The sequence below is a fragment of the Mustela nivalis genome, assembly GCF_964662115.1.
Source record: "Mustela nivalis genome assembly, chromosome: 2".
NCBI lineage: Eukaryota > Metazoa > Chordata > Mammalia > Carnivora > Mustelidae > Mustela > Mustela nivalis.
Window position 1 is genome coordinate 100268346 of NC_139021.1, and position 22102 is coordinate 100290447.

The 22102-nt window shown below is 54.4% G+C and overlaps 2 protein-coding genes and 1 long non-coding RNA gene across 5 annotated transcripts in view; 1 reads left to right on the forward strand and 2 right to left on the reverse strand.

The window, feature by feature from the left end:
* Positions 1 to 21833, forward strand: part of LOC309859719 (uncharacterized protein) — a 284862-nt gene extending 263029 nt beyond the window's left edge. Inside the window, exons 31-33 of one of the 3 annotated variants that reach the window (XM_082720774.1) lie at positions 727 to 786; positions 1747 to 1887; positions 21593 to 21833. In XM_082720774.1, the coding sequence (XP_082576900.1) occupies positions 727 to 786; positions 1747 to 1887; positions 21593 to 21654 (263 nt within the window). In that variant the 3' untranslated portion in view covers positions 21655 to 21833. Of the gene's footprint in view, positions 1 to 726; positions 1419 to 1746; positions 1888 to 21592 lie in introns of those variants that run through there. The other 2 variants (XM_082720775.1, XR_014308860.1) reach the window with 2 other exon arrangements.
* On the reverse strand, positions 5884 to 14539 carry LOC309859734 (uncharacterized protein). The gene is made up of 6 exons (XM_082720823.1): positions 14102 to 14539; positions 13701 to 13728; positions 10944 to 11009; positions 9133 to 9206; positions 8668 to 8744; positions 5884 to 7452 (listed from the first exon to the last, which is right to left on the reverse strand). Exons 1-6 carry the CDS (start codon positions 14264 to 14266, stop codon positions 7320 to 7322), a joined length of 543 nt encoding a protein of 180 aa, XP_082576949.1. The 5' UTR covers positions 14267 to 14539; the 3' UTR covers positions 5884 to 7319.
* LOC309859743 lies at positions 14872 to 21593 on the reverse strand. The gene is made up of 5 exons (XR_014308869.1): positions 21257 to 21593; positions 19703 to 19773; positions 19228 to 19252; positions 17342 to 17415; positions 14872 to 16645 (listed from the first exon to the last, which is right to left on the reverse strand). It is a non-coding gene; the product is annotated as an uncharacterized lncRNA (long non-coding RNA).
* Positions 21834 to 22102: the final 269 nt, after the last annotated feature.

The window sequence follows — 22102 nt, forward strand, 5'->3', positions numbered from 1 at the left end:
TGACTTTTTTATATTGACCTTGTATCCTATGATGTTTTGGTATTTCCTCATTACTTCCAATAGTTTTTTTTTCTTTTTATAAGATATTTGAGGTTTTCTACATAGACAATAATATTGACTTCAGATAGAGTTTTGTCTTTCTTTTCAAATGACACACCCTCATTGTCTCATGCCCTCTTTCCACCCACCTTCCCTCTAGCAATCACCAGTTTGTTCTCTATATTTGTGAGTCTCTTTTTTTGGGTCTCTTTTATGCTTTGTTTTGTTTCTTAACTTTCACATATGATTGAAATCATAGGATATTTGTCTTTCTTTGACCTATTTCATTTAGTAGTGTACCCTCTAGATTTATCCATGTTGCTGCAAATGTTAAGATTTCATTCTTTTCTCTGGCCAAGTACTAGTCTATTAGATATCTCTATATATCTCTATATACACCACGTCATTTTTATCCACTCATCTGTTGACGGGCTCTTCCATATCTTGCCTACTGTTAATAGTGCTGCAATATAAACGTATCTTTTCAAATGTTTTCATTTTGTTTGAGTAAATACCCAGTAATGGAATTACTGGAACATATGACAGTTCTATTTTTAAATTTTTGAGGATCCCCCACATTGTTTTCCATAATGGCTGCACCAGTTTTCATCCCCAGCATCAGTACACAAGGTTCCTTTTTCTTCACATTATCACCAACTCTTGTTCTTTCTTGTTCTTTTTCTGCAGGCAGAGTCCCAGGCTGGCAGGAGAAGTGGGCGTGGTCACTGGGACAGCCCTCCGAAATGGGTGAGGTGACCTTTCAAACTCTGGGGTGGTGAAGGGTTCCTCACATCAGAGCAGCACGCGGGCCATAACGTAGGCGGGTTTTAATGGACCCATCAGACAACCTATGCAAGACCTGAGGACGAGTGAAATGCGCTGCCTGGAATGGAGGTTGTGTTGTCTTCTGGGGCTTCTGTCCCCAGGGGATATTCAGCCCAGTGAGGTGGGGGCAAAGGGGCAGGTTATTTGGGGCCGATGTGCCTTGCTTCGGGGGCGACCCTGTGTTTGAGCAGGAAGGCGGGGGCTGCAGTTGGATCTGGCATCTGGGCCCACATTGGTCACCACGGTGGTTGGGTTGAGGGGAGCACAGGGCTGGCTGGCTGGAGTCTGTAGCCCGTCAACTGCCTTTTGACGGCCTGTACCCAGGGCCCGGGGCACCTGGGCACAGCCAGAGTCCCAGGGCCCAGGCAGATGCTTATAGGAAAGGACTGGAGCCAGGGAGGGAGGGAGGGAGGGAGGCAGCCGGCCAGGTCACCAGCGTGCTCAAGCCTGACTCTCTGCTCTGTGCTTTATTGGAGGGTTGGCGTTTATCAGGGCAAAATGCGCACAGTGTGAACTCTGCCATAGCCACGACCCTGAAGTGGAAGGGTTGTTGTGGAAGAGGAAGGTAGTCAGTCGTGGTTTTTTGTTGTTGTTGTTGTTGAGTACCAGGGCGCATGAGAGGCATGTCTTAGCAAGGAAAGACCAGAGGCCCTTATCAGCCTCATGGAACTCCTGGCAGGCAATTCGCCAAGCATGCTTTAGGGGAAGGCCTTCCAGCAGCAATGCTAAGACTTTGACAGATGGCGGGGCCCGGTGGTTTTGGCCTCCTTGAACCTGCACTCCCTGCTGGGACGGAGGGGCCTGCTTCCGTCATGGGTGACTCTGTGTCTCCCCACGTGCGGGTCCTGAGACCTCGACTGAATGCTCTCCTTGTTTTTACAGGTGGTGCTTCGAGGCTCAGGGGACGTGGCCTGCTGGGCAGCATCCAAAGCGTCTGGCCTCTGTCTCTTCAGTGCAGGTGGAAGTGCAGCACGTCCAGGAGTGTGACCACTGTCATCTCCCTGGTGCACGTGCATCGCAGTGGTAAGTTGTCTTGGTTCTGAACCTCCCACCTGGGTTGAGATTCAGGCCTTGACTTGGGTGTCTTTCGTGCCGGCTTCTGTCTTTCTTCCGGAGGCAAAGAGAGCCTCTTCTTGTCGATTAACATGGAGATGTACCGTTAACCAGAATGTCTAGAGTCGGCTGCTTGGGGAAGATGACTTAGTGGCACATGTGGAGAAGGTTCTGCAAGTCCCTGCCCCACACAAGACTTCTGAACTCCAGGTTGCCCCTTTTAGCAGAGTCCTGAGTTATTGCAGCCTGACCTTATAAATAGATATTCTCGTGATGATCGACTTTCTGCCCACCCTTGCTTTATTGGGCCATTCATCTAGAGCAAAGAATCCCAGGTATCTCCTCGTGTTTTTTTTTTTTTTTTTTTTTTTGCAGCGGAGTGGGTGTTGCAGGGGATGAGAGCGACCCTTCAGCAGGCTCCACATGCCTTCCATAGCCTGACACGGGGCTCAGTCCCATAACCCTGATAACTTAACCTGACCCAAAGCCAAAAGCTGGTCCCTTAACTGAAAGAACTTCGCAGGCATTCCTGGACAGGCTTTGTCTTTATGGAAGGGACTGTAAGAACGCCTTCCTGTTCAAAATCTACTGAATCGGGGAGTATTTCCACATCTGCAGTGGTTGTACACCCTCTCAGGCCCAGAGATAAGTAGCTCTTCTTGGTGGTGGAGAAAAACCTTTGGCTTCCATGTTCTCATAGACAGGGAGGAAGCCCTCATTGCCTGAGGCTGAACTGTGGAGGTTTTGGTGCCCTGTCTTCCAGAAGAGCATCTTTGTAAAAGATGAAATTAATTTGCCAGCCCCCGGGTGGCGCAGTTGGGTAAGCATCTGCCCTTGGCTGAGGTCAGGATCCCTGGATCCTGGGGGATCAAGCCCTGTATTGGGCACCTTTCTTTCTCTTCTCCGCTGCCGGACCCCGGGTGTTCTTGCTCCCTCGCTAGCTCTGTCGATCTCCAGTAAGTGAAGTAGATATATTTCTAAGCATGCAATTATTTTTTAAATCCTTTGCGCTTTGTGAGGACAATATTAGTAGAATTAAGGACACATGAGAGGTAGATCACAAACCATGTGTTTTTTGAATCTTGTGGCCATTCATCCTTGCGATCTATATACATCGATAGGTTCATGTTTTTGTGAACATACTTCTATCACCTTGTGTTCTGAGACTCTGAGTTCCCCCTCGACTTGATGTTCTCATGGATCCCAGGCAGTGTTACTTCCCGTGATCCCACTTCCTACCAAGGGACAGTACCTGTGTCTGTTGTGAGAGCTCCTGAAGGAGAAATCCCCTGTTCTTACTTGGCATTTTGTGCACGGTTGTGAGACGCCGCCTGTTTGGTGAGACTGGCCTTTATGGAAGTACTCCTGGATCAGAGCAGGTGTGCTTGATTTCTAGCTATTGGTTACTGGAATAGCGCATTCCGCATCCCTCAGAATGGGGCCCCGTTATATGTGTTTGCAGTGTCTGAGTTTGTATCTCAGAGTCACCCCGAGGAATTCCTTAGGAGGTAGTTGCCCAGTGATTCTCTGATGGGAGTGTCCAGGGAAGAATTTCCCTTCCTTGTGTTGGGATCAGTGATTCCTCGGTGTGAGGGTGTCATTGCTGGCTAGGGAAGAAGGGATAGCTGAGCCCATTCCTTTGCTCATCAGACCGGGAGGATTTTCCTGTGTGCGAATCCTCTCCGGTCCTTCCTGGGTTGGCTCCGTGAGGAATGGGATTCCCATATGGGATGTCCTCGGCATTCAGCCACAGCCATGATGCAGGGCGTCCCAGGGGTGTCTGCACCTTCGCTCCCGTGTGAGGGGTGAAGCACACTCTGAGATTGTAGCGGGAGCCTCAGGCATGAACCCCACCTGAAGCTTCTTCCACCAGGATATCGCGCTAGTGGCTCTCCCCATGTGAGTTCTCTGGTGTTGGGAAAGGGTCCACTTCTGGGTGAAGGCTCTGCCTCAGTGACGGGAGACAAGGGTTTGTACTGTGTGGTTTCTGTGGCGGTGAGCAAGGTGGGCGCGGCGCTCTGGGTACAGGCGGGGCCCCAGTGGTGACAGACACAGGTTTCTCCGCTCTGAGTTGTCTGGTGTCTCCATATGTGAGAGCTGTATCCAACGGCTCTTCCACACTGACCGCATTTGTTGGGGTTGCCGCCGATGTGGATCCTCGGATGCTGGCTAAGGGTGTGGCTGGCCTAAATGCTTTCCCCTGAAGATGACATTCAACCGGTTTCTGTCTGTGGGAACTTGCCCATGGCCTCGAAGGGATGTATGTTGCTGTGAGCTCTTGTGCAGCAATCCCAGCACATGGCTTCTACCCCGTGTGAGTTCCTGGGCAGGAAGAAGAGCAGAGCTCTCTGAAACAAGGGTCCCCCACCTTCTTTCCATCCGTGAGGGGCGTCTCCAGTGGTCTTACTGTGTACAGAGGTGAGCACTGCCCTGGAGTTGTTCCCCCCATGTGTATCATGTCTCCGTTCCTCGGAAGGGTGAGTTCTCTCGTGTCTCCCGAGCTTAGAGCCCCGACTAAAGGCTCTCCCACACTGGGTAGATGGGTGTGCTGCGATCCAGGATGAACGAGCTCTGATGTCCCTGGCACCAGGGACCCATGGCTGAAGGCTCTTCCACATTGTCAGCAAATACAAGGCTTGTCTTCCCAGGACACAGCACACCTGGAGTGAGTGAGGCACGTGAGACCTCTCCCGTGCTGTGCTCCAGCATTGCCCGGGTTCCTGTGCAGTGTGAACCCTCTGCTAGTGGCCAGAACACGAGGGGCTGTGGCAGGATCGCTCCCTCACGTTCCTCCCTTCTTGACTCAAGGAATGCGTTCCAGCCCCTCCCTTCAGGAATGGTCGCTGCGTCTACCCCTGTAGGCCACTTGTAGTCGCGTGCCTTGTTCCTTTCCGGAATTCATTTAGATCTTTCTGCATGGTAGCATCAAACCCACGTCAACTGCTGATTAAATTTTTGATGTTTCTGTTTCAAAGACTATATACCCGTGAGTCGTGCTGAAGCCAGTGACTTTTCCAGACACTCGGGCGGCGGCTTGGCTCGAGGCCCATTTCAGCCGAGAAATGAAACTCTTCAGGTTTCTGGTGGGACAGCCCATATGCTCAGGGTCTTGGAAGACAGGAGATTGTGGGGAATGCTTAGCGTAGCCCGTGTCCAGCTCTAGTGTGGAAGGCCAGGGTTCATGACCCTGAAGCTTCCCGTTGACTTGCAGAGAAGCCGACCTTTGAGATGCCCCCGTGTGGGTCTCCCTTCATCCTTTATTAGGGAACGAATTGCCGTGAGCTCCTGGGTCTTGTACACAAAGAGTGAGTCCCAGAACACTAGGTGAAAAAGTACTGAAGTGCTGTGTGGGGACTAACAGAACAGAAGGAGAAAAGGAAAGAGGGGGAGGGAGGAAGGAATACAAAGAACGAAAAGATCATGCAGAGAAGGAAGGAAGGACGGAAGGAAGGGAGGGTGGGAGAGAGGGTGGCTTGAAAAAGGGAGAAGAGAAACTGGTAGAGAGGCATTAGGGGAAAGAAGAATTTTGAAAGTTGTGAGACAAACATCTGAGAGTTAAGATTTGAGCTTGATGAGAAAGGAAAGGAATGGAGTCCTTTACTCAGGAGCAGAAACCGGTTGTAGGGTGTTGGTGATGAGAACCTATGGACCAGATAAACCTGCGAGACAAAGAGAGTGAGGGAGGGATGCTGGGGAGTTTCAGAAGGGCAACGTCAACCACGTCGAGGACTGAGAGAGGGGCCATGTGAGGGTTTGAGTGCAAGAACCACAGAAGGGTCCGGTCCTCGGAGGACACAGAATGTGCAGTGGGTGAGGTGGATGGAGTCGGAAGAGTTGACAGAAATGGGCCCAACGTGTTGCAGGGTTGTTTCCACAGGAGCCCTACAAGAGACAGGACTGATGTAGGAAAGAGGTTAGCATTCAAGAGGCCGATGGTCAAGAAAGAAGTCTTGAGACGGCTTTGCTGGCAGGAGGTGATTTTTATTAAAGCACAGGGATACGACCCTTGGGTAGAAAGGGCTGCTTGCTGGGGTCGTGACGGGAGGCTGACTCTCTGGGATGGCATTGGGGGAGGTCAGGCAAAAGGGAAGTTTTGCGAGAACGTGGCAGGAGGACAGAGGACACCGAGGATACAGTTGGCTTTGCTCTTGTGAAGGGAAGGTGGTTTTTCCTGCTAGGAAGGCATGAATTGAAAGATGGTGGGGAGCTTCCTGGAGGAATGTTACCTTCCTCCTCTCACAGGTCCTTCTCAAGGGACTGCAGGTTTGAAAAGAAACTCTGTCCCTACGGACATTTCCTTCGGCCTCAGCCTCCCTCAGTGTCGTGGAGGGGAGGGAGATGTCAGGGCTTCAGGAAACGGAGATCCGGGCCTCTGGCAGGTCGCTAGGCTCTCATTAAGCGGGCCTCTTGATTCCTGCCGAATCACGAGGACTTTTACAAACCGAGGGAGACTCCGGTCTTGCCATCTGGGGAGAATCTGTTTTTTCCTTTCCTCAGCTTGAGGGCAGTCAGAGCGCCTGAGGGATGTCCCCCGTATCCCAGGTTGGGGGGGCGGTGTGGCGTGCCAGCTCCTGCTTGGTGCTCAGCTAGCCTTCTCCTCCCTCCTCGTGTGCCCCTGACCAGGGCGGAGCATTGCGTGGTTAAGGTTGTTGAAGGAGGACGGTCTCATCTTCTGTAGCTTCTTCCTGCTGAATAGGGGCGTAGAGCTGTCCCTCCGCGTGGGTCGTTCCTGGTCAGGTGGGGTAGGCCCAGCTGGGGGAGGCCTCTGCTGTCAGAGTTGTAAAAGGAAGAGGCCGCTGAGTGCAGGGGAGAGCCTCTCCTCCCTAAACCTCTTGCTGCTGCCAAACAACACAGGCTGAGCGGGGCCCGTTTTGTGGGGCCGCTGCCAGTGTTGAGCCCAGCATTGGTCACGGTCCTGTGCGTCGAAGCGACAGGGGCGGTTCCGGTGCGGCACCCTCGGGGAATCCAGCAGGGGTAGGGCTGCTGCCCCTCGAGTGGATCCCAGGGTGGTCAAGGGGCCCTGGCAGTGCCGCTTCGTCCTGCATGTGTCATGCTCTGCAGGGTTGCCGGGGACTGCAGGGGACAGCCCCTGCAGCAGACAGGGGAGACGACGGGAAGGCTGCTGTCCCGCCCAGTCCCAGTTGGGCCCAGTCCCAGGTGGGCCCAGTCTCCCCACACAACGGATTGTTGTGGGCCCAGGTGGTTGCCTCGTGCTCCAAGTGTCCGTCATCGGCAGGGCCTGGGCAGCCAGCTCTGGGTGTGGCGGCCGACTCAGAGGGTCCTCTCGTCTCGTCCTCGGGGCTCCAGTGCCGTCCTCTGGTGGGCTGCCCAGAAGTCGTCTCTTTGGCCTACGGAGGTCCGGCGTAAGAGAGCCGTTCCTGCAGGCGTGTTTCCCTGTGTGTTCACGCCGAATCCTCCTCCGGGCCCAAATCGGAGCCGCAAGTGGGGCCCCAGGGCCCTCCTGGCTCCCTTTGTCGGAGCACCCCAGGAGCCTTTGGTGCCTCGGGGTGGTGGGCACACTGTCCTGTGGCGCAGCTGTGGAGACAACGGGTGGAGTGGTGTGAGATAGTGAGTGGCGTGTGGTTTAGGCCATGTCTTACCAGAGGCCTGTGGGGTTTGGGGGAATATGTCTTCTGAGGTGTTGAGGTGGAGGTTTCCCTGCAGGACCCATGCATGACGTGAAGAAAGGGGAATTTCCCGTGGGCCCCCTGGGGCTGAATGAAGGCTTCACAGCCAGGGTCCCTCAGGCCCTTCCCTGAGCGTCCTCCTCCATGACGGCGGGGTCCTCCTCCTGCTGGGCTGTCCCTTCCCCAGCCTCTCTGAGAGCCCTGGACGTGCCCCTTCTCTGTGGGGGGAGCCTTTGCCCACATGAGTGTTGCAGGTGGCGTGGCAGAGACCACGTGCTCCCGACCCCCATGGGAAGTGAATTGGCACAGTCTACGAGCTGTGGGCAGGTGTTGGGTGAGGTGGGAGCAAGCAGGGTGGCCTTTTCCTGGTGAATCTCCCCTGCCGACTGAGGGATCGAGGAGAGTCTCTAGAGTATGAAACTCACAAAGCAAAATGGTGCCATGAGGGGACCCACTACCTCCCACGAGGCATCTTGGAGGCTCGGGGGACTGGAGGTGTTGGTCAGATCGTATGGGAGTGGCCGGCAGACATGACTCAGCTGGAGACCGGGCCCGACTACGTGCCCACAGGGATGCAGCGCTGGGAGGGGTGAGCTGTCCTGCTCCTGTGAGCCCGGGGGCCTGTCTTGTTTGCTCATTTCTCACGTGCCTGAAGTGGGAGATGAGGCCACCTCACCACTGTCTCTTCTCGAGTAGTGTCGTCTGGGAGTCAGCCATCTGCTGACTTTTGCAGGGTGGGAGGGCAAGGCTTGTGTCGTGCAGAGGGAGGGGCTCAATGGGGGGCGTGGAGCCCTTTTCCAGAAGGTCACTGTGCCTAGGCTGCCTGGGGTCCAGTCCCTCCAGGTAGCCAGGGCCCTCCCTCCAAGATCAGCAGCTCCTGGACGACAGCGCCTAACCACCACAGGGAGTTGCCTGGATTAGGTGGAGGTTCCCCGTGGGATGTTCTCAGGTCTTCCTAGTGCCTGCAGGGACTGGGACCTTCCTCTCCTCTCCTCTTTGTGGTCAGAGGCTAGGGCAGCACCCAAGGGTTTTGTGCGGTTTGCCGAGGTGCCCACAACAGGGACTGGGCAACGAGGGAGAACGTGTGTCCATGTTCACCGGCCCCTTTTCCTGCCCGACTCACCCCGTTCCCGAGTCCTCCTCTTCTTCTGCTTCCCTTGTCGTTTGCGCCAAGTCCACCGAAGGGAAGCTTCTTGAGAGCTAAGAGCAAGAGCAGAAGTGGGCATGAGCACAGACTCCCCGGCATCAGAGAACCAAGTGTGGGGATACTCACACCCAGCCTCCCTTCCCGAGGGCCCTCCAGCCGGGTGAGCCGTGCCCTGCTGACTCCCAGCCCTCCTCTCTGCTCTGCTGTCTGGGGCTGCTTCCCAGAGTCAGCAGTGAGGGGTCAGGGTGATGGTAGGAAAGGGGTGAGGAGGGCTGCCCGGGGATTTCATGCAGCAGTTCCGATGTAAAGCTTGAGTGCCTGCCGGAGACGAGGGCCTCCAGGGTGGGCATCGTCAAAGCAGGGAAAGGGGAAGCGCTGGGAGGAGGCGCTTATGGACAGAGGAGAGAGAAAGCCCAAGAGATGGAGGTGGAAGTGCATTACAGGCACAGGGTGGCTCCTTCCGACGGAAGCGTCGTCCGTGGAATCCTTCTCCGGGTCAGAGAGCAGCGAGGATGCTGGGGTTGGCCATGAGAGAGGACAAAAGGGAGTTAGTGCAGCTGGCGACCCACTGCTCTGGGGTTGCTGGGCTCTGCCCTTAGTGGGGTGTGTCCCTAGCTCCGAGTCCTCCTTGGCCTTCGTCGCTTGATTTCCGCAGGGTACAGGGGGGTCTCCGGTTGCCCACCTGCTCTTCCCACCTCCGATTCTCTCCAAGACCCGGAAGCCCGGCTGTGTGATCCTTTCCCCCCTGGAAGCTGTCACTGTCCCTAAGACTGCCTCTGCGGGACTTTGTCTTCCTCTGTCCTTGTACTTGTCCTTCCCTGCTCTCTGTCTTCCTCCTCGTCCTCTTCCACCTCCTCCCCTAGAGATGCTCCATGTCCTTCCCCCTGCCAAGCTCCACCAGTCCTATTGTTGTCCAGGAGGGGGCAACCATGAAAGAGAGGAGATATGCTGGGTCCCCTGGAATCAATCCCCCGATCTGTCTGTGCTGGGAGCAGCTGTCATGGGCCTGGGATTGCTGGGGAAATGCAGGGAGAGATGGCCCACCTCCTCCCCACAGCCCATGTCTGCCCAGGGACTGGGATGACCTTCCCAGGGACGTGTTTCAGGGAACGCAACGCCCTCTGTTTCCCTAAGTGTTAGAGAGGTTGAATGGAGACGGGAGCATGGGAAATTGTGCAGGCGCCCTCAGCTGTTCAGGGCAGCCCTGGAAAGCATCCATCGGTGTGGTTACTGAAACACAGGATTCCTGCCAGTGCTCCTGCTGAGGCTTGCCGGGAATGGACGGGGTCGGGGTGTGTGTAGGGCCCTGGGCAGGCCTGAGGAACGTTTGCCGTGTGGGCATGCCTAGGGAGTGGGGAGCATGGCCAGGGCTGTGAGCGGCGAGGTGGGTTTGTGAGAGGAACCGTGACTCCCTGGCCCTGCTCCCAAGAGGCTCTGTGCTATGCCTCGATGCCAGCTGGTGAGAGGTAGAGTGGACCCGGGGCAGCAAGTGTGTGAAGCAGGTCCAGCAGCCCCTTCACACAGGCCCAGGGGACCGTGGCCCGCGACAGGGGTTCTCCAGGGGAGCTGCATGGGGGCGTCCTGCCCTTGGGAACACGTCCACAGGTCAGACTCGGCTGGGGTGTGAAGGCTGGCAGAAGGTACGATTTACAGGAACCTGTGTAGTGAACCCAGGGGAAGGACGCTTTCCCTTCTGCAGCTCTGGGCATCTCCTTGAAGTATAGCAGCTTGGAGAGAACCGGGACGGTTTGGTAGTGGAGGTTAGGAGGGAGAGAATTTAGACCTGTCTTCTACCTCCTGGCTCAGACCAGAGCGTAGTGTCGCGGTTCTCTTGCCCAGTAGAGTGCGGTTGGGGCCGCCAAGTCCTGAGCATGACCAGGTCTGGGCCCGTGCCAAGAAAGATTCAGAATCTCTTGTGCACCATTCCCGAAAGGCCATGAGCAAAGAGGCCAAGCTTTGACATGTGGCAGCGGCCAAGGGAGGCACGAGCAGCTTTGATGGGAAAGATCCTTCAAGGAGCCGCGCAAGGAGTCGAGTGGTGATGACAAACCCAGCCTACCCTAAAGGCCCGTGGACACCTCGTCTGTTCTTTTCATCCCGAAACCGTGACATGAGCAAATCATGCCTGTGCCAGAGCATCCCTGTCCTTGGTGGTTTTTGACCCACCTTCTTCATTCTCCGGAGCGGCAGGGGCAACCCCATGTTCCCGGGAGCCATGTCCCCATGTTCCCCTCTTCGGTGCCATTCCCTACCTGAAGAGACTTCGTCCTCACTGAAGGAGTAGTCCTCGATGCTCTCTACCAGGAGATCTGTAAGAACTGAAAGAGGAGCAATGCCATTAGGAGAGAAACCGCCTCACCCCTTCCTCCCAAGTGCGTTGAGATGTCTCTGGGCCGTGCAGCATCTGCCTGACTCTTCTGCTGTGCTTTCAGAGGTTCACGGGGCTGGCGGAGCCGGAGCCCTTGGAGGAGACGGGGATTGGAGTCTCATGCCTTCTAATGAGGCCAGGATGCTGCAGCAGCCACCTCAGTGTCCGTTCTGCATGCCCATGACCGCTGTCCCCTCCCAGCGCAACCATCGGAAACTCCAGTTGTTATGGGACTCTTGACGTGTGGCTAGTGGGAGTGAGCAACTGGATGTTTTCGTTCCCTTGATTTCTGTGTACTGCACTGAGATAAGAAATGACTGTGTACGATGGATACTAGACAGACTCATTCCTGGATCACTCAGCACTAGACACCAACCAGGAGCGAGAGACCAGGCCTGCTCTCCTGCATATTTTTCAGGCATCTGTGGCTGGCGTGACAGGGACGTTGATCAAGGGAAGACGTTCCCGGGCTCACACACACCCACCAGGTGCTGCCGGAGGTCTTTGGCCCCGAAGAGATGAAGGTGAAGCCCCAGTTCCTAGAATAAGTGGGGAACGGATTCCATGCAGCACGGATCTAAAGCATACAATGTGCTGCTCTTGGGACAGAGAAGCTGCTAGAATAGATAAGGGAACCATAAAGGAACACAAGGAGCCACGACGTTTCTGAATATGAAGAAGTCAGTGGTGGGTCTCTAGAAGCTGACCTTCCAATACCTTGGATGACTCCCCTGAGCCAACAGGAGGGTGCTGGCATACAAAGAGTCAGGGGCACCTGGGAGCCGAAGATAAATGGCCCCGGAAATGCGCTCATGTTGGCATCACGATGCTTCCCAAGAGGACCGCCCAGAAAAAGCATCCTCTTCTGAAACAGCGAACAGAGTGAAAAGGCAGCCCACAGATTGGAGACCCCCTTGGCAATCCTTATTTCAGAAAAGGTGTGTTCACTGACGTAAAGGAAGAACAACAAAGAAAACCAACCAAACAAAAGAAGACTGTGATTTCACCAAATGAAAGAATCGAGAAAAAGACTGGAATAGTCTGTGCTGCAAAGGGAACAAATAACTCGGTCAGTCAGACGTCGTACGAAAAGATGCTCAGCATAAGGCATCGTGAGGGCAATGCGAATACAAAGGACGCCGAGCTGTGGCATTGTAGTTAGGGTAGCGAGGACCCAAACCAGGAATTCAAACCCAGTACCCATGTTGGAAGGAGGCAGAAAATTGGAGACTTTGTATGCAATATGTGGAATGCAGACTGGAATGCAACTACCCTGGAAAAGCCCGTTGAGTGTCCTCGGAGAGCAGCGAAAGGTACTCCCGTGGATCCCGCGCGTGCGAGAGAGAAAAAGAGATGTTGGAAAATCAGATTCTGTTTCCAATACATGTTCTCATGAGAGAAAGTCTTGTTGGTTGCCAAAGAACTCTGAAACCCTGATTTGGCTCTGTTTCCATTCCCAGGCACTGAACCCCCTTGAGTTATCTATTGGCCCAAACCTCCCGAATCTAACAAGGCCCTCTTGCATGGACAGATGGCCAGCAAAATGGGTGGTGATTGTCCTGTCACCCCTGTTGAGGTTTGAGGTTCTTTTTGGCCACCTTGCGATGCCCAGAGCACCCTTCGTTCCTGCATGGAGGGGGCCCAGGTGCCGCCAGTGATCCTCAGTCCCTGAAGACGACCTCATTCCCCCTTGGATAGGACACCTTTTGGGCCCACCTGCAAGTGCCCCAGCAAGGACCAGTGGTGGGTGTGGGGTTTCCCTGGGAGAAGGCCAGTTGCATTCTTAGACACAGTATCTGCAGGGAAATGGTAATTCTCCATGGAGAAACACGGAGTGAATTGGCCCCATCTGTTCCCTGGCCATTGCCCCTTTGTGCGCGTCATCCCCGAACGGGCTTTTGCATGCGGCTGCCCCGGATGCCGCCTGCAGAAGGGAGGAAGTGTGTCCCAGCACTCAGTGCTTGCGATGAGGTTGGGAAGACGCATCGTGGGGCCTCTGATGCAGAGACGAACGTGTGTGTGTGTGAGTGCAGTGTCAAGAGGGAGGTGCTGTGACCATTCTTGCCCGAGACCTACCTTGGCGGGAGAACCCCATGGACGCTGACTCAGTAACAGGGACACACTTGTGTCTTTGGGGCACAGTCTAGCCCTTCCTAGTTAGCGACGGGATTTGTTTTCTGAGGGAATTGATGTGATTTTGCAAGGAAAGAACACCTCTTTCAACTGTAGGTGTTGAAGAGTTTTTCCATGTCACGTTCCTGACGTGACAGTGATGGGAAACGTCCCCGAGGACGTGGACACCATTAATCGCCATTTTGAGGGGACCAGACCTGTTCGAGAGCGCAGCATTCACCCACCTGACACACACACACCAACCCTGAGAATCACAGCACATGGATTCCCATGGAAACAGACCACGTGCCCAGCACCCGATCCTACAGCACCTAAGAGCAGCACGGTAGCTTCCGGGGCCAGGGTCACGAGGCCTGGGTTCTCGGTCCGGAACATGACCCTTAGTCTTGTTGCAACAGGATCTGGATTGTGGGTGGCTCTCAAGATGAAGCCTGCAAGGAAGCCCCACCTTGCCCCTTGTCCAGGTTGCTCAAAAGCAATGAGTGACTCTAGAGGACAGCATACTTACCACTAAGCTCCTTTTCCAGCCGGGCCACCTGCGATTATAGAAAAGAAAACATGATGAACATCAAGTCCTGCCTTGTCCTGTGTGCACAGCTCTTTTGGTCTCTTGGTGATGGGCAGGGTCATGGGCAGTGATATGGAATCCACCTAGAGGTCGCATGCCCTGGGTCCATTAGGTGGCACGGCGGTGTCAGTATCACCCGTGAAAAAGCTCACGACCCTATGGACAGTAACCGAACCTGCTGTTTCCTGCAGGGTCTTTGGAATGGGGCGTCCCTGGCTAAGAGTCGCTCTCTCAGGAATCTCTCCACCAAGGACATTGTACATGCCGAGATGTTTGGATCTGATTGCGAGTATCAGGGAAATAAGGGATGCTGTACCTCACCTGAAGGAAGGCTGACTTACCACCTTGGTGAACAATGGGCCCTCTCCCTCTGTGCTGTCCACGTCAAGGTCATCGTACAGGCTAGCCAGGGGATCTGGGTGGATACACACAGAGAATGTCGGGACCCCTATGGGACTCTTTGGGAATCGCTCGGGGAGCTTTGCTTGGCGTGCACGTGTGGACATGTGTGTGGAGGTGGGGAGCTCATCAGTATGGACTGAGCTGCAGTGGGCCCTTCCTGGATGGAGGACGAAAGGTCCTGGAGAGGAGCAGGGATGTGAATAGAAACTCTGCCTCCTGTTGGAGCTACAGGGCCTGGAGTAGCTGTGAAATAGTCCATCTCCAAGGCACACCTACTGCCTGCCCCCAAACCTGCACCACCTAAGAGCAGCGCAGTAGTTTCCGGGGACAGGGCCATGAAGCCACGGGTCTTTCCCCAGGAAATCCCTTTCTGTTACCCTGACCCTTCTTCTCATTCCGCCAGACCTGGAATCAGGGTGGTTCTCATCGTGGCTGCGACGAAGCCCCGACCTTGGCCCTTTTCCAGGTTGTTGCAAACAAGTGAGTGACTCTAGAGTACAGAATACTTACCGCCATCCCCTTCCAGCAGGGACACCTGTGATTTCAGAATAGAAAACAGTATGAACATCAAATCAGGCTTTGTCCTGTTTGCATGGCTCTTTTGTTCCCTGGGGCACCAGAGGAAGCCAGATGGGGAAGGGTGCTAGAGGCCCGTGAGCCCCAAGAGCAAAATGAGTTCTCCACAGATGTGCCCAGTCTTCCTAGAGGTCCCACGTGCCGGGTCCCACTGGACAAAATAGGTGCCAAGGAGGAATAGCTGCTACCCGTACTAAAGCTCCCTCTCCTCCAGATGGTAGGTGATCATGCTGTGGTTGTCCCAGCCCCCCTGCAATGCCTTCGGGGTTAGGTAGCATTTGGTAACAGATTCTCTCTCAAACTTCTCCCTACCCTTTCAATTGTGCACGCTGAGATTGTTTTTTATGTGACCTTGATTTAAAAAGCCAGAAGAATTTTGTGTCTCCCCCAAAGAAAGGCCAGCGTACCACTCTGGTGTAAAACGGGGCGTCTTCCTCTGTCGTTCCTGTTGAACGTTCACCCGCCTGTCCATCCAGCCAAGCTAGGGAGAGATCCACAGAATGGTCAGTCCAATGGTGGGGCTCGGTAGGAAGAGCTCAGGGAGTTTCGCTTGGGGTGGGCGTGCCCGGGAGTGTATGGCGACGTTGGGTTGCGTGGGTATGGACTGAGTAAGCTGCTGCTGCATCGAGAGAGGTCAGGGCAAGGAGCAGGAACGGAGGGAGAAATACTGACTCTGAACTCGAGCTACAGGGAATGGAATCAGGGTGACCTCTTCAAGCCGAAAGTGGGTAAACACTAAGACACACGGTCCGTTGTACTGACGGGCAAGCTCTTCCAACCAGCGACTGTGTCGTGGTCATTGTCAAGACCGATTCGTGGCCGCTCCCACCTATCTCTCACCTCTACTAGGAGATTGTATTTCTGCAGAGGAATGCTGTGTGGCAGGGTTGCATTCAATGCAAGCACAAGTACCCTAGAGGTTTCTATTTGTCCCTGAGTCATGCAGGGTCAGGAAAACCAAAGACCCAGGATTTCTACGTACTGACATCTGACCATTCCAACAGAGTCCCCATCCACAAAGTGCTGATTCTTCCCAGTCTTCCTTGCCTGTGACATGTGGGTGTGTCCTTGGAGTCCGCGGGACCCAGTTTCCCGGGACCCACCTCCCCCAGTCAGGACCAGGCAAGTTCACGAGAGAGCGGAGGCCAGGCGAGAGAAGGGCACTCTCTAACCTGGCCATGTAGCAGATTGTCAGGAAGTCGGATCGGGCCCCGAGCTAATGATGAAGCTTTCCTGGCTATTGCCATTTGCCAGTGAGCCTTCCCTCTGTGCGTTCAAGATGGGAGCGTTTTTGTAAGGCTGGTGGTGATGTCTGGGTCGACTAAAGTAGCTTCTGATTCCTTTGTGTTTTGACCCTGTCTTAGGAACGTCCCGAGCTAGGACAGATGTGGGCCCCTTCCTTTCTCCCCATCCCTGTCTGAGGAAAGGGAATCCTGAGCAACCCTCCAGGTGGAGCTGGGGTCAGGGAGGAATGTGGTGTCCTAGGGGGGGTGTGTGCAGCGGGGATGAAGGAGGTTTGGCTTTGAAACTTTGACCCGTGCCGTCAAGTCCATTCAGTGGGAGATGTCTTCTGGTGAAACTCGACGGAGTCCGCACACCCACATGCCCGGTCCCGTCGCATCGACCCACGCGAAAACAAGCCCCAACCCTCAGACGCACCAAGCACACCGCCCGCATGACCTACTGGTTTCCAGGGACTGTAGCACAGGGTCCTGGTTTTCTGCAGGACACTCCGTTTGTTCAGTCCGCCCCAGCTTCCGTTCCCGGGAGGAACTCAGAAGGGGGGAAGCTCTCCAGACCAAAGGAGGAGAGAAAGCCCTACCTTGATCTTCAGCTACATCTGTCTCCCTAAAGGGAGTGATGGGGGAATAGGCATATGGGCCATATCCGGTGACCGCCTCCTGCAGCTGGAGAAAGGGAAACCCAGTGAGGATCCCCGCACCCTGTGCACACCGTGTGCACACATCTCTGTGCCCTTGGTGTGTGTCGTAAGCAAGCTAGATGGGATGCGGTCATTGAGTCTATGATCCAGAGGAGGAGGAAATGACCTCCCGAAAAGGCTCCGGCTTGTTATGTCAAAACTCCCCCGTCCATTTTCTTCAGCAACTCATTCCAAAGCCATTTCCCATAGACAGAATGACCTGGTGGAAAATGCTCACGACCATCCATTGCCTAAGCAATGATGGTGATGTTTTCTCAGTGCCCGTCTCAATCCGCTGTCCATTAATGGTATAACCACATGGCAGGCTCTCAGCACCAAGGACATTGTCTCTCCCCTCTGGCATGTCCATGCTCAGATGTTCATGGAAAGAGAAATCAAACACTGGCTGTCCCTCAGAAGCACAAAATGACTTTAGCGAGGTGACCCAACGGTTCATACATTGAAGCTTCTGCCTTCAGCTCAGGACTTGATCCTAGGGTCCTGGGATGGAGGCCCACATTGGGCACCCTGCTTGAAAAGGGGAGCCTGCTTCTTCCTCTCCCTCTGCTACTCCCCCTGCTTGCGCTCTCGTGCGCACTCGGTCTGTTTGTCTGTCTGTCTCTCTCTCTCTCCTTCTCTTTCTGTCTTAAATAAATAAAAAGTTGAGGAACAATGAGTTTACCTGAGGGAGAGTCGGAGTTTCCTCCTCAGCCCTCAAAGTGGGTAGTAGCTCTTCCATCAGGTCATCGTGGAGAGCTAGGAGGATACAGAGGCACCGTGAGGACACTGGTGAGGCTGCTCAGGAAGTAGGCGGGGATTTTGGATGGATGAGGACAGGAGGGGAGTGTGCGCGTGGGGGAGCGTAGGAGGTACGGGCGGCACTGCTGCCGGGCCTTGTCCTTGGTGCAGAGGGGAAGGGATGGGAGAGGAGCAGGGAGGAAATGCGAAGAGGGTTCTTGTCTTTCTAGCTAAAGTGAGCCCGATCAAAGCCAAATAGCCAGTCCAGTACATGGGAAGCCTAAGCTGGCTTCTGTGTGAGGACCGAGTCCCATAACCTCTCCTGACTGACGTGCCACTAAGGCGTCCCACGCTGCTGCTTTGGACATCAGCTCTGGGCCCAAGATCCCCACCTGCTGCGACTATATGCATCACGTCTCTGTAAGATTTTGCACGGCCTAAAAAGCAGCCTCACTTGCCAGGCTGCATTCAACCCTCAGGAAAGGAGCCTAGTAGTTTGCTTCACTCATCCTTTCTTTGTCTTCAGAAAATGCCATGTGCAACACTGGAGAGCACGGACATCTTAGCTTCTGTAAACAGCCATCACCGTCGATGAGTGTGATAGAATCCTTCCACTGTTCTTGAGCTGTCCCGTGTGTGTGTGTGTGTGTGTGTGTGTGTGTGTGTGTGTGTGTTTCCCGTAAAGACAGTGGCTGTCCGAACCCTCCCAGGTGTTCTGACCAGTGGAAAGTTGCTTACACAGTGGAGTCTTGTTGGAGTGTGTGTTGATAGGCTGTCGGCCTGCTTTGCAGGAGATTTGCTCCGGGGATGTTGCGTGTAAAGCTTCCACCCAAGCTTGACCTTGCTTTCCTATTGGCTAGTGGTATTTGAGTGTGTGCTTAGAGAATCTGAACCTTCCTGAGGCTTAGGGAAATCTTATCAAGTACAGTCAGTTCCCTCCGTGATGCTTTTCTGCCATTGGTCGGTCGTGTGTACACACTGAGACCGGCTATGACTGATGTTGCCCTGTTCTGTCCTCCACGGGTCCACACGCTTTCCAGCCATGTGGGCTTGAGCACGAGGATGTGGCTTTTCTCTGTGCACTTGACTCCAGGGACCAGGCTGTAATCTTGAACGTGGGCTTCTAAGCTTGCCCTGGCTTCTGTGTCCATGGAAGCCACTGTGTCATGTTGGGTCCTGTGGGGGACCATCATAGAATCTAGGTATTTGGCTGTGTGCACAGATGCTTATGGCCCTTTGCTAGCTAGCACCCATGGTACATCATGACCCCCCCTGGCTGAGGGACTAACACAGGTGGGTAGGCCAGAGCAACTTTCAGATTGGAACCTGAGCTCCAATCTTGGCTTTCCAAGTAGGAGGTCAAGGGTTTGGTCCCTTCATCTCTGCACCATGCCCGTCTCAGGAAATCAAAGGGAAATGTCCTCCAGGTACAGCTGTGGTGGGTAGGGGAAGGAGTATGTCAAGTGTGCCAGGGTGATGAGAGTGTTTTGGAAGGGGGGCACTGTGACTGTGGTGGAAGTGTGAGAAAGATCTCCTGGGAAAGGCACACAATCACGTTCCCAAGCATAACGCATGGGGACACATACACACACCTGCACACCCCCACGCACACCCCCACGCACACAGGGCCTTCATCCCACGTGCACACAGATCAGCCCTTCCCTATGTACGAGTTCTTCCAGGCCCTGTTCGACGTGGTGACCGTGCCTCACCGGACAGTCTCGGTCAGTATCCCCCACCCCCCGTTCCTTGTTGGAACCCAGAATCAGGGGGCAGGCTTCTTTGTACTCTAGATTTCCTCCCCAGAGCCCGATGCTCTTAAATATGTACAGCTGTCCTTGCTCCCAGCGTCTACCTGCGATTGGGGAAAAGGAAACACAGTGAGGATCCCAGCATCCTGTCCTCTGTTGGGCCAGCTCTTTGGTTTGGGGAGGACTTCAGGCAGTTAATTGGATGAGGTCCCGTGGTTGAGTCCATGTCCCCCCACCCGAGTTCAGGAGGACCGTTTGAATGATGCTGGAGCATCATTCAATCTCCGAAGTCCATTCTGATCAACAGACAGAACGTTCTCTTTCAAGCAGAAACCTTGTGTTTGATCCCATGGAGTTTGTAACTGAGGCTGTCCTGTGTCATCACCCTTTTTGGGTCCACTGTGCGTAAGAGGTCAGACCCAGCATTCTTCTATGAGGGGAGGCTGCTGCCCCCTTCCCCTGGGAGGTAAAGTGCCCGATGTTCATCAAACTCCACTGATGGAAGAAATCAAGGAAGCACCATTTATGTCTCTGAGAAAGAGAGGTGAGCTTACCTCAGGGAGAGTTGGGGGACCTTCCTTTTTCCAGCCCCTAGGAAGGTGCTTGGACTGTCCCTCCACCCGGTCTAGGAAAACAGAGAGGAGCTGTCAGGACATTGGCTGCACTACTCAGGAATGACTCGGGGAGTTAAGTCTGCTGGATGTGGATGCGGGGCCAGAGGGAATGGACGTGAAGGGTGACCACGCAAGGCCTGTGTTGGACACAGTGGTGGAGACAGTACACAGTGCTGTACACAAAACACAGAGGAGGGGAGCAGGATGGAAAAGGGAAATGGGGCCTTGGCTTTCTAACGGAGGGGATGTCATCAGTGGGAACTCTCAGCGTCTGTCTGGGAAACACTCAAGGCACCCTGGGTTTCAGGGCGCAGTCCCCTGAGCCTTCCTGCCCACTGTGAAGCCAAGCCAGCTTGCCACTTCTTCAGCTGGTCATGGGGCCTGTTCAGCTGTCTCCCCTGCACCTCTGCTGTGGGACCCTATCGCTCCTCTGTCGTGCCTTGGAGTAGTGGGTTTTTCGGTGATGGAATCTAAGTACTGGGGACGGTTGTATTTGTTAGTACGCGTCCGTTCGGTGACAGTGCTGACATCCGTGATGCTTTGTAGACCGCACTGCCATCTATGGGGAGAACGTTGCCATCCTATCCCCTGGCCCCTCTGTACCCGTGACGACATGACCGGCCCTCCCCGTTTCCTCCCTGCACCGTCCCTTCCACTTTCTGGGTCTACGAATGTCCCTACTGGAGTGTCCTCAAAGCCTGGGATCGTGTAATGTACCTCTTTCCTTGTGTGCTTGCTTTCAAAATGCGTGTTAGGTTTCCAGGGCCCATCTGTTTCGTAAAATATTGGAAACCTTTGTTTCTTCTTGCGCCTGAATTGCACTCCATGATGCGTATGGATGCCATTGAATGTGTTCTTTCCTCCCGTGATGGATTTGGGGGCAGTGCCTGTCTGGGGCTATTGGGAACCCCGCTGTGTGAGACATTAGTGCGCAGATTTCTGTGTTTCCAAAATGAGAAGACGTCACCGAAGGCATTGGCCCCATTTGTAGAACGGTAACCACGTGGAATGTACTGGGTACTTCAGTTCCCCAAATGTGGCGAGGTCGTTTTGTTCCTTTGAAGATACGTAGCACACCCATGTAAGATGTGGCTAATGGGCGGAAGTGAAGGGGGGGGGGCATCGTGAAACCTCCTGTCGTATTCTGGCCCATTTTTCTGTTCAGCGGAAAACATAGTCTCTCCCTTCCTACACATCTAAGAACCATGTTTCCTGGGGAGACCTGTAGGGACCTGTGTGTTCCAGAACGACCTAAGATCTATCCCTTCAGCTAGTAGACACTTTTTTCCTGTGCCCCTTGGGTCCAGTTTGAATGAGGATCTCATCATGACCCGTGGACGTAAAAGGGGACGGACGGACGGCATAGAGGGAAATGGCTACCAGTGAAATCAGAGGACAATGTGTCTCAGCAGTTTTAAAGGCTTCGGTTATGTATGTGCTAGTGAACGACAGAATGTGTCTCCAATCTACGTAATGAGTCAATCCCCAACGTACCTTCCTTGGTGTCCTTGATGATGTACACCTCATCATGGAAGGAGAACCGCACTCTCTTCTTGGGTCCTCGTGGAGGGAGGGGCGTGGGTGGGGGCGTCTCCACATCGTCGAGGAAACACTCCCCACAGAACTCTGGGAGACGCACAGAAATAGAGAACAGTGTCGGCACCTTGTCGTCAGGAGCCCATAGGGGGATTGGACATCCTTTCCTTCTGGTCCATCCGTCTCCTGCCCCTACTCGCCAGGTGCCCAGCAGGCATTCCTCCCTCCAGGTGGGACTTAGGAAGAGGTCACCATGTGCTGTGCTCTGAATTCAGCCCCCTCCCACACCCACAGGTTCTGTGGGCAACGGCTTGTATGGAGCAGAGACAGGACAGAAACGCAACAGAGTGCCGTGAGCACGCGTGATGTCCTCAGTCACAGCCATTGAGCAGCCACACCTACCCGAGAGTGTTCCCCAGAACCCTCTGTGCCCGCTTCCTTGCCCTCCGGCCTAGACGTTAGTGTGCCGCCACGGTGTCCCAAGTGATTGAGTCCAAGGAGCGCCTGGTACCTAGGGGAGGACTGGATGCTGCCCAGCCGCTCGGCAGGTGTTGAGGAAGTGACCGCCTAGGGACTCAGCTAGATGGCTGGCTGTGGTTGAAGCCACAGTGGAGGACAGTGGAGGGCCCTGAAATATAGGGTGCTGAAGGGACCGTCTAGAGTTTCCACTCTGATGAAGGATGGATCTGGGACAGGAATTTTGTCGTTTCCCTGTGGTCAGAGATCCCCCAACCCCTGACACCAACCCACGGCCCCTGAGAAAACGTCCTGAAGCCCTGAACCAAGAGCTGCCCTCACAATCTG